Source organism: Mustelus asterias, chromosome 20 (genome assembly GCF_964213995.1).
Source record: "Mustelus asterias chromosome 20, sMusAst1.hap1.1, whole genome shotgun sequence".
NCBI classification, from domain to species: domain Eukaryota; kingdom Metazoa; phylum Chordata; class Chondrichthyes; order Carcharhiniformes; family Triakidae; genus Mustelus; species Mustelus asterias.
Genome location: NC_135820.1, coordinates 48737485 through 48749718, shown reverse-complemented (window position 1 = coordinate 48749718; position 12234 = coordinate 48737485). Strand labels below are relative to the sequence as shown.

The 12234-nt window shown below is 39.9% G+C and overlaps 1 protein-coding gene across 1 annotated transcript in view; it reads left to right on the top strand.

Moving 5' to 3' along the window:
- The window catches only part of LOC144508297 (stathmin-3-like), a 62000-nt gene extending 50417 nt beyond the window's left edge, over positions 1 to 11583 (top strand). The window contains exons 3-5 of the mRNA XM_078236115.1: positions 4327 to 4496; positions 6450 to 6641; positions 9813 to 11583. Of these exons, the coding sequence (XP_078092241.1) occupies positions 4327 to 4496; positions 6450 to 6641; positions 9813 to 9872 (422 nt within the window). The 3' untranslated portion in view covers positions 9873 to 11583. The remainder of the gene's footprint in view (positions 1 to 4326; positions 4497 to 6449; positions 6642 to 9812) is intronic.
- The last annotated feature ends 651 nt before the right edge of the window (positions 11584 to 12234 follow it).

Genomic DNA, 12234 nt, shown 5'->3' with positions numbered 1-12234 from the left:
CTTGCCCATCATCTATAAAGCACATGTCCAGAGTGTGATGGAGTACTTACCACTTGCCTGGGTGGGTGCATCTTCAATAACATTCAAAAAGCAACCAGGACAAAGCAGCCCGCTTGGTTGGCATACCATCTGCCACCTTCAACATTCACTCCCACAACCACTGATGCACAGTTCCATCAGTGTATACCATATATAAGATGCACTGCAGCAACTCACCAAACCTCCTTTGACAACACCGTCCAAATTCACAGACTCTAACATCTCACAGGACAAGGAGCAGGTGCATAGGAATACCACCAGTTGCAAGTTCCCCTCCAAGCCTCATACCATTCTGACTTGAAACCATATTGCCATTTCTTCACTATCACTGGGTCAAAAACCTGGGATGCGATCTTACTGGCCATTCATTTCACGCTCCCACTGCAGCGAGGTCGGAGAATTTGGCACCCAGTCAAATCTCCGTTCACTGCAGCGGGATGGGAAAATCCTGCCGGCGTGAACAGTGGTAACATTCCGGCCCTGGAATTTCCTTCCTAATAGCACTGTGGATGTACCTATGACCAGATGGACTGCAGCAGTCCATGAAGGTGGCTCACCATCACCTTTGCAAGGGTATTTAGGGATAGGCAACAAATGCTGGCCTAGCCAGTGATGCTCGTATCCCAAGAAAGAATAAAAATAAAATTCAACCTGCAGCTTGGAAGAAGAAAATGTGACTGTACAGGCACAGAGCCACAATTATTTTTCTTTTCTTTCACCAGTTTTCTCCCACATACTTCTCTCCCGATGTTTTAACTTCATGCCATTGCACAGTTCCACCTGTGCCATTTACTCTCCATTAGTTCCTTCAAATGGCCATCTTTGAGTACAACACTTCAGAATTAGTGTCAGTGAAGCACCATTCTCAATCCAGTCCCTCTCAGCTGGTATCAAAAAAATCCATTAGGGATGGAAACTCTGATTGATTTTCTTCACAGCCAAGAGGCAGTGAGGCCAATAGCGCCATTTCTGCTACTGCTTGGAGTGTGATGAGTTAAGTCAGCACAAACTGGGAATTTAATTTGGATTATTCCTTATCTGTATCGCTCAAGTACTCATCGAGCCCTTGGGGAAGCCTCCACATCCCATAATATGGGAAATTTGCTTTACTCAATTAATTTATTCAATTTCTATTGATAAGTTGTTATTAACTCTTCTTGCATAATTTGAGAATAATGTTACCATCTCCATTGAGACTGTTAACATTTTAAAAAAATTGAACATCCAGTGATTAACATGAGGGAACTACGCCATAAGATTTCACATTTTTAAACAAAAGCAAGCTTTATTATATATATGTATATAATACACAAAGTAAGCATCATTATCTTAACACAAATTTGTCAAGATATAGACAATAAATCCAGTTCCCTTTTAGTTCCTAACTGCACCCAAGGGTTCCCTTGCTCATTATGAGACCTTGAGGGTTCATTCACTTTTTCCAGGACCAAACCAAGTATACCACAGCTTCCCCTAGTTCACTTTGACTTCTCAGTGTTCCATATATTCTCTGAAGTGCAGGATTTCATGGGGATCCTTCCATTAGTTTTTGGTTAAACAACTTTCTAACCAGTGGCAGATTAACCATTAGGCTGAGTAGGCTTAAGCCGAGGGGCCCGGAAGGGAGGGGGGGCCCTGAGAGCAAAAAAAATCACTAACTGTTCAGGTGAGCGTTCATTTTCGGCACTGAAAAGGATCAAAATCTATTTGCGCTCAACAATGAGCGATGAGAAACTTAGTCATCTGGCATTCATGCACATTGAATCAGACATGCTTCGATCTGTTGATTTACATGCTGTTTTCGACACTTTTGTAAACCAAAAAACACGGAAGCTTTTTAAAGTACAAATGTAAAGAAAATGAAAAATAAATGAATAAAAGGGCTGTAATTGATTCATATAACTTTATGATATTATACATGTAGTACATTATACATAGTACAACGATATAAGTTATCTAACGTCACTTAACGTCACTTTATTCTATTCAACGAAGGGTGGGGCAGGGGGCAAGGCCAGGGGGCCTTACTAAAGCTCAGCCTCGGGGTCCGGGTGGTAGTTAATCCGCCACTGTTTCTAACTTTCCTTCAAAGCCTCATGACTATGAACTTCTTAACTTCAGCTTGGGCCTCACTGCATTTGTGCTTATTCATAACAATCAGGAACACCCTTAGTCTCTAATGGCTTCTATACTCCTTTCACTGGCTTAGGACCAATGCAGACTGTCTTTGCTCAGTCTTTTCTCAGAGTTCATGTACAGCCCTTGGTCCCACAGCTGCTTTACAGCTCCAGACAGACTCTTGCCTTCTCCAAGCCCCAACCAAGTTGACTGCTGACTGCCCTTTTTTATGAACGAACAAACACAAATAAATTAAAACAAAGGAATCTTTTGAATCCCCATAGTCCATCTCCATGGTAATGGGACATACTTTAGGATGCTCCAAACAAAAATTGTAAACTCTTTACTTTTATCTTTAAAACAACCCATTGATTCTGTGAGGTACATGATTAATTTATATCCCTAATGAATTAAAGCCACTCTTTCCAGACTTGCTGGATCCACTGTGAGGCTTTTAGCTTCTTTAATCTGAGAACTGTATGAATAATTTAAAAATAATTATTGCACTAACTATAGATCTCCTATCCCTACCAAGGGCTGTGAGATAGGTCATTCAGTTTGTAAGTTTTCTCACTTGCAACTCTGACCTTATTAAATAAAGTCATGATGTGGAGATGCCGGCGTTGGACTGGGGTAAACACAGTAAGAAGTTTAACAACACCAGGTTAAAGTCCAACAGGTTTATTTGGTAGCAAAAGCCACACAAAAGGTGTGGCTTTTGCTACCAAATAAACCTGTTGGACTTTAACCTGGTGTTGTTAAACTTCTTACTTATTAAATAAACACAGGTTACTCTTTGAACTGTAATCCCTTTTGTTCCATTTACCTGTTTCTGAACCAAGTATTTCAATTTATCTACATTTAAATTCTTATGTTATTTCCTAAAACTTATTAATTATAAAATCAGATATTTACAACAATAATGACAATTAAAGAAAAAAAGGTCCCCAATGAGCTAAGAACCACAGATAAATTGAACCTATAAAGTTTTTTTCCTGGATGCTGAAGGTTTACTTGTTGTGAAATGCCTCTACACATTGAATAATTTTTCTGTAAAATAAATATACAATGTCATTAGACAATGAAAAAACAATTTAAAAACTGAGTAATCCAACCACTCTAAGAAAAAATGTAAATTATTAGTGTTGTTCTTGGGGTTCAGGTTTGTCGCTTTTAAACAACCACCTAAGGAAACGACAGGAGATATGTTTCTTTCCTCCACCCCTCACAAAGCCAGACATTGGGGAGGTGATGGCCTGGTGGTATTTTTGCTAGACTATTAATTGAGAAACTCAGCCAATGTTCTGGGGACCTGGCTTTGAATCCCGCCATGGCAGATGGTGGAATTTGAATTCAATAAAAAAAAAATCTGGAATTAAGAATCTACTAATGATCGTGAAACCATTGTTGAATGTTGGAAAAACCCATAGGTTCCCTTTAGGGAAGGAAATCTGCCGTCCTTACCTGGTCTGGCTCCAGGGCTACAGCAATATGGTTGACTCTCAACTGCCCCTTAAATGGCCTAGCAGGCCACTCAGGTCAAGGGCAATCAGGGATGGGCAATAAATGCTGGTCCAGCCAGTGACGCCCACATCCCGTGAATGAATTTTTAAAAAAAATTATGTGGCAGTGCACAGTACAATGAGAGAAGGGTGAGATCATAACTACGTTTGTCACTGAATCTGACTCAGAGACAGCATGGAAAGCAGCATGGTCACTCTTTATATGTCTCCAGGAAGTATGATGTTAAGTAATTTATTTTTATTATTCCACAATGTGCATAGTGGGGTCAATCCCTCAGGTACCTCCTACTCGTCTGCTACAACTTCAATGGAAGAGTTGCGAAAATTCCAAACAAACTGCATCAACACTTATTTTTCCCCGATTTCCAGGGTGCGTTGACATTCACTCCCAGCTTGTGCTTCTTCCTTAGAAATTCGCATAAAAGAACATGCCAAAAACGTCACATTCTAAGAATAAACTCCAAATTCTTTTCCATTAAGAAGATTCGTTGTTTAAAGTTAATTCAGAAATATTGGGCCATGTTTTAATAAGTATTGTTGATAATTTCAAGATTATACGAGACGATAAAGGAACTTGCATTTAACTCTCACCCCTGCTACAATTCACTTACAAGTACCCTATTCCAAATGTCTCTTCTTTCTTTAGATATGGAAGTGAAACCAATTAACAAGCGTGCATCTGGACAAGCTTTTGAGGTGATCCTGAAGCCCCAGTCCACTGATTTGTCACCTGAACAACCTATCTCACCAAAGAAGAAGGAGATCTCTTTGGAGGAACTCCAGCAACAGCTGGATGCTGCTGAGGACAGGAGGAAGGTAAACAACAATATCAGTTTCATGTTCAGGTGGCAAATTGAACATTTTCCCCCTACTCAGTTTTTCCATGGATAATGTTATTCTTAAGTCTCCAGTTTCCCACGGGCTTGTGAATTTGAAAGTAGATTTGAAAGTGAATTTGTCCAATTCACAGCTGAGTAGCAAATGTTACCTTTACGTCACTGATCATAGAATGAGACAACAAAGAAGGCCATTCTGCCCGTGATTGCCCGTGCTGGCTCCCCTTTTCATTCCCATGAGCCTTAAAACCTTCCCCCAATGGCTGTATCTAATTCCCTCTTGAAAGTTACAATTGAATCTGCTTCCCCTATCCTTTCAAGCAATGCATTTTAGATCATAACAACTTGAAGCCTAAAAGTATCCTCTTCATCTTCCCCATGGTTCTTTTGTCACTTACCTTAAATCTGTGTTCTTTGGTTATTGACGCTTCTGCAAATGAAAACAGTTTCTGTTAAACATAATGTCCTTTTGAAAATAATGACTGCAAAACTGTCAGTGCTTGCCACTGAAATGGACAGCAACTTCTGGAGTCTGCACATAAGAACATAACGTACGTGGTCATTTGCTTCATAGAGCCTGCTCCATCATTCCACATGGCTGATCTTCTACCTCAACAACATCCTGCATTATCCCTACTTTTCTTAATTCCCTTAGTACCCTAACATTTTTTAACCTCTGTCTTGAATATACCAAACACCTACTGCTCCCTGGGGTGGAGAATTCCAAAGATTTACAATCCTTTGAGTGAAGAAACTTCTCCTCATCACAGCCCTACTTGGACCATCCTGTAACCTGTACCAGTGGAAACATTTTCTCAGCATCTAGCCTGTCCAGCCCCTTTAACCTTTTGGCTGGAATTCTCCGGCCGTTCCTACTGGCAGGATCTCCCAGTGCTCTAATGGCGCACCACCGCCATGGGTTTCCTGGTGGCATGAAGAGGAATCAGTTGGAAATCCAATTGACAATGGCGGAACCAGAAGATCCTGCCACTGGCATCACCCTCCGCCCCAACATCACTCTCCGCCTGATAACATCACCCCCCACCTGATAACATCACCCCCCACCTGATAACATCACCCTCCGCCCAACATCACTCTCCGCCTGATAACATCACCCTCCGCCTGATAACATCACCCTCCGCCTGCTAGCGTCACCCCCACCTGATCGCGTCACCCCCGCCTGATCGCGTCACCCCCACCTGATCGCGTCACCCCCGCCTGATAGCATCACCCCCGCCTGATAGCATCACCTCCGCCTGATAGCATCACCCCTGCCTGATAACATCACTCCTACTTAGACCATAAGATATAGGAGCAGAATTAGACCATTCATCTCATCAAATCTGCTCTGCCATTCAATCATGGCTGATAAGTTGCTCAACCCCATTCTCCCACCTATTCCCCATAGCTTTGATCCCTTTACCAATCAAGAACCTATCTATCTCTGTCTTAAATACACTCAATGACCTAGCCTCTACAGCTTTCTGTGGCAATGAATTCATAGATTCACCATTCTCTGGTTGAAGAAATTGCTCCTCATCTCAGTTCTAAAGGGTCATCCCTCTAGTCTGAGGCTGTGCCCTCGGAGCCTAGTCTCTCCTACTAATGGAAACATCTTCCCCATGTCCACTCTCTCCGGGCCTTTCAGTATTCTGTAAGTTTCAATGAGATCCCCCTTAATCCTTCTAAACTCTATCGAGCTTGATAACATCACCCCTGTTTGACGCCTGGAGATCCTCTGGACTTGACACCTGAAATAAACTGATGTCAGGAAATCCACGCCACAGAATTCACTGAATCTTTATGGACAACTTTCTTTGAGGTCAGCGGAAAGTTGTTTTGCTGCTATCTGCAAATTCGAGCCCAATTACTTGATATTTTTCTCAAATCCCACTCACCTAGACATAAATCTTTTCATTCTGTAAATTTGCAGTCCCAGGAGATGCAGCTTCTGCAGCAACTTGCAGAAAAGCAGCAGCACAGGCGTATCGTTCTACACAGGGCAATTGTGGATAACTGCGACTTCAGCAGAACTACTGAAAGAAAGTTAAATGAGAAGATGGATATTTGTAATGAAAATCGCAAAGCCCATATAGCTGCCCTCAAGGATCGTCTTCGTGAGAAGGCAAGTATTTTGTTTCCTTTCAATTATACTTGATACTTTAGAAGTAGCTAACTCTAATTGATTGAATTCCTTCATAAATAAAGTAGCAAATAATTGCCAGTTCTCATCGCTATTTTTTAGGTATTTATACCTAAATATAAATATTGGTATAAATAGGAAAGACTTTCTAGAAGGCTGTTGTTTCTAGTGGGATGTTCCAGGCAGATTTTAGTTTGGACCTGCGTCTATTTGGTGAATTCAAACCTCAGGTTTGTAGATTCACAATTGACTCGCTCTCATCAAGTTGGGGAAGAACTGCTTCACCTTCCAACTTACACTTGGATCACTAGTATTTAAAATTGGGATCTTCATGGCTATCAAAACTATAGTTTATTTATTATTGTCACAAGCAGGCTTACATTAACCACTGTAATGAAGTTACTGGGAAAATCCCCTAGTAGCCACACTCCGGTGCATGTTCGGGTACACTGAGGGAGAATTTAGCATGGCTGATGCACCTAACCGTCTTTAGGGCTGTGGGAGAAAACCAGAGCACCCAGAGGAAACCCACGCAGACACGGGGAGAAGGTGCGGATTCCGCACAGACAGTGACCCAAGCTGGGAATTGAACCCGAGTACCTGGCGCTGTGTGGCATAGTGCTAATCACTGTGTCACCGTGCCACCCTATGTACCTGCTGTCGGGCTGCTGTTGCGATGCGCACAGTAGTCAGGTAATATATTGTTTTGTAAGAGCATATTCAATTTAAGTGATATTTTGCCATATTCTTTAGACATTAATTTAATACATAATGCTGAGGTATTTTAGATATATATATTTGTGTTTAATTCCATTCAGTATAACCCACTGTTGCACTGTATGAGTGAACGAGTTGGGTCATCAAGAGTGCTCAGTGAATAGATTGAAAAATGAAGAATTCCTTGCTATACATTTACATGCTGTATATAGCAACATTGTAAATGTATTTTTATGGGAATTTCCTCTACTTGCTGCAGTTTGTGCTGAAACACCTATTACCATTCGGAACTGTGCATCAGCCATGCAAGTTCAGACAAGGAGAACCCATAATTAGCATTAAAAATGGAACCATAGTAAGGTGTGGTGGCTCCGAATGCTAAGGTGCTACACTGAAAAATGTACTTCAGTAACTATCAAAACTTTAATGTTTGTACTTTATCTGAAAAATGTTGTCTCACATAATATTGTTCAATTACATGTAAAATATATTTCTGCATCACTTGTCCATTAAAATAAAATGATCCTTTATAACTAATTTTGTTTAAGCCTTTGTTGATAGCAATCCAATTAGAAAGTGCCAACTTAGTGTGCAATTCAAATAAACCTGACCACACAGGATGACATTTTTTCATTACCCTGACCCCGCCACTGAAAGCAGTTTCCAAAGCTTTCTGTGAAAGGGGTTTCCAAATAGATATTGAACCATTTTTGATGACTTCCTATGTGTACATAGACACAGTCCTGGGGACCACCAGCAAATATTGATATGTTTCTGGTTGTCCTTATTCCAAATTTCAAAAGCAAGCATTATATTTCCGAAACTATCAGTGCAGATGTTTTAAAATTGCAAACAAATGAATCGATAAATATGGAAAATCATAAAACACAGCATTCACAAAACCCCTGTGCTAAGACCTACAGAAATTTGAAAACCTTCTGCACCTCCAGAAATCCACAAAGCTCATTTTAAAAACCTACAGAACAGAACACTTCATGAAAATTAAATTCATTACTTCAGTGGGTTGGGAACACTGAAGCTTATCTCACCATTTTTTAATGAGATCTTCTTTGGATTGTCAAACAAATTAGAAAATCTATCGACTGTGTAAAAACGGGAAAGATTCTCTCCATCCTAATTTCATGTTTGTCTCAAACTAGGAGCATGTGCTTAAAACTAATATTTGATTTGATCTGATCTATTATTGTCAGATTTTTTGGGAGACAGTGAAAAGTATTGTTTATTGCACGCTGTAGAGGTAAAACATACCATTCATGAAGTACATAGGGGAGAAGGAAAGGAGAGGGTGCAGAATACAGTTATACAGTCATAGCTAGGGTGTAGAGAAAGATCAGCTTAATATTTGATAGGACCATTCCAAAGTTTGATGACAGCAGGGAAGAAGCTGTTCTTGAGTCTGTTGGTACATGTTTTCAGACTTTTGTACTTTTTTCCTGACAGAAGAAGGTGAAAGAGGGAAGTGGCAGGTTACAGAGGGACATAGATAAGCTGCAGAGCTGGGCTGAGAGGTGGCAAATGGAGTTTAATGCAGAAAAGTGTGAGGTGATTCACTTTGGAAGGAGTAACAGGAATACAGAGTACTGGGCTAATGGTAAGATACTTGGTAGTGTGGATGAACAGAGGGATCTGGGTGTCCATGTGCATAGATCCCTGAAAGTTGGCACCGAGGTTGATAGGGTTGTTAAGAAGGCGTATGGTGTGTTAGCTTTTATTGGTAGAGGGATTGAGTTTCGGAGCCAGGAGGTCATGCTGCAACTATACAAAATTCTGGTGTGGCCGCATTTGGAGTATTGCGTACAGTTCTGGTCGCTGTATTATAGGAAAGATGTGGAAGTGTTGGAAAGGGTGCAGAGGAGATTTACCAGGATGTTGCCTGGTATGGTGGTAAAATCGTATGAGGAAAGGCTGAGGGGCTTGAGGTTGTTTTCGTTAAAGAGAAGAAGGTTAAGAGGTGACTTAATAGAGGCATACAAGATGATCAGAGGATTAGATAGGGTGGATAGTGAGAGCCTTTTTCCTCGGATGGTGTTGGCTAGCACGAGGGGACATAGCTTTTAATTGAGGGGTGATAGATATAGGACAGATGTTAGAGGTAGGTTCTTTACTCAGAGAGTAGTAAGGGCGTGGAATGCCCTGCCTGCAGCAGTAGTGGACTCGTCAACATTAAGAGCATTTAAATGGTTATTGGATAAACATATGGATGATATTGGAATAGTGTAGATTAGAGGGGCTTTAGATTGGTTTCACTGGTCGGCGCAACATCAAGGGCCGAAGGGCCTGTACTGCGCTGTTATGTTCTATGGTCTATGTTCTAGAGTAGATCATACAGAAACTGATGACAACAAAATAATTACATTTTTAAGAGTGGTTTATTCGATATGTTATGTTCTTTAATTTGTTCATTTTGTGTGTTAGGAAAGGCATGCAGCTGAGGTCCGTAGGAACAAGGTGCTACGAGAGGAACTTTCTGGATAAACGTCTTTCTATCACTTTGTGAAGAACACCCTGGAACGAATCTAATAATAATATCCTGGCTATCAAGATACGAATTTTGTTTCTGAATTCAGTACTTCTATATAATAGTTCATGCTTTTTTGCATTCAGATTATTGGTTCTTATTTCATGTGCAATACAGAAAGTTGTAAGCAGGCAAAAATCAGCAAAATATCAATAATCTAATGATATTTAAAACATTCAGAGTATTAATTGTTATTGACATCATAATCTGCCAATGTATTTAAACATGTGTATATATAGACGCATTATATTGATTAACAGATTCAACCTACAATTAGAAAAGGTTTACCAACGAATTAATGTTTTATACCCCATATGTAATTAACCATTGGGTTTTTATTGATATTATAATGGGTACATAAGCATTGCCAGTTTTTGAAGAGTTATACTACAGTATAGTCATTGCAGCTGCTTACTTAATCCCCACACTTAAAGGATGATAATTCTTTAATCTATCCCCAGCATGCTGCTGTTGTTAGAATTCTCAGTCATTTGAAGACTAACTGGACATCTCTGAAGCAAATAATGATTTATGCCAATAAATTATGTGAGTCAAGTCAAATTCATTAAATCAAGTAGATAAGGGTGACTAACTGTTTCTCAACCGTACGTCTCAAAACAGGTATGTTGAAAATATATTTTAAAATATACTTTGTATTATTTAAATGTTCTCTTATTTCATATAGGTTATATCTTTAAAGTTATCGTTTACTCAATCATTTAACAAATATATCATTTTAAGTGAATGCCAATGAATTATCCTGTGGAAGAATCACAGGTTAATTGGGACCTGTTGCTGCCCATTTGGCCTTTGTATCTTTAGGGAGCATAAAAATATCTAGGCCTTCAACAGGCCTATCTATTTGGCAGTTGATGTTGTGGGTTGAACTTGTTAATAAATGGAGTAAGTTCCATCTATAAATAGAAAACATCATTGGTAACATTGTATAGTCCAGCTGTCAGATTAAGCAAACTCTTTCTATACCTTATGCTCACTAAAGAGGGGGAAACCTTCCATGTAAGTAAGCAAGCAACATTTTGGTGAAATTAGTCTCCCTGCAGAAAGTAAATGGTTAATTGTGTGTGTGAGAAATTCCTAAATTATCCAGCTGAATTTTTGTCTTATTACTGCTGTAGCTGTGCTGAGTAGAAATGTTTTGCCAAATATAAAGCTGTATAAGTTACGGATTGTTTGTTTGGTGTGGAGTATCTGACTTTGAAAATTATTTTGTATATACCCGATTTTCTTTAATAAGATTGTGTTCGGCAAGCTAGGACATAACCTTTAATCTGTAACACTGTACTTTGCTATCATCTCATTTGATTATGTGCCATTTCACCTCGAACTCTGACAGTTTGTATATTTGCCTATCGGACTTGAAACTAGAGTCAGGGTAAGATTGTAAATGGTGCTAGATGCTTTCACCTACTAACTGTACTTGAAGGTGGCATGTTTTTAATCACTTGATTAGATCTTGCTATTTATTGATGTGTTTGTATTTGAATTCTTTGGGCTTTTTGGGAAGATGTTAACAAAATCTCTCCCATCTCACAGTTAGAAGTCGCAGGAGGATGATCACCCTGAAGATTCTTGCCCACCCATTTTAGGTTCCATAACATGCATTTTAATGTCAGTTCAAAATTGTTGTAGTGTGCTACATGTGGTTACAAAATAAAACACATAATATAACCTATAAGTACTTACATTGCTATTTATTTTTCTTGTCGTTTCTTGCATTGCTAAATTCTTTGCTATTAATTTATATATAGTCCATTCTCAAGATTTAGAAATCAATCAGCAGCCAAGGTACAACAAGCATAAGGATTTTGCAATAAAATGATAATCATAGAATACCTACAGTGCAGAAAGAGACCATTTGGTCTATCAAGTCTGCACCGACTCTCTGACAGAGTGCCTTATCCCACATTTACCATGGCTAATCCAGCTAACCTCCACATCTTGGGACATTAAAGGGCAATTTAGCACGGCCAATCCACCTAACTTGCACATCTTTGGATTGTGGGAGGAAACCCATGCAGGGGAGAATGTGCAAACTCCACACAGAGGGTCCTATTTTATCATTTTGATTCTAAGTGCTGGGTGGACTTGAAACTGGCAATGTTTCAGATCTGACTTTTAGACCCGTTCTCAGGCCCCGCCCCCCATACACACTCTGCCTGAAAAAATATCAGCAATTCCAAATCGCGCTGCAGGAGCCTGTGAGCGGGGCTTAACGCACCTGAAACTCTGCAGCTCCGATCGGCACCTCCAACTCACATGCGCAGAAAAAAAACGATAGAATGCTGCTCCCCTGCCCAC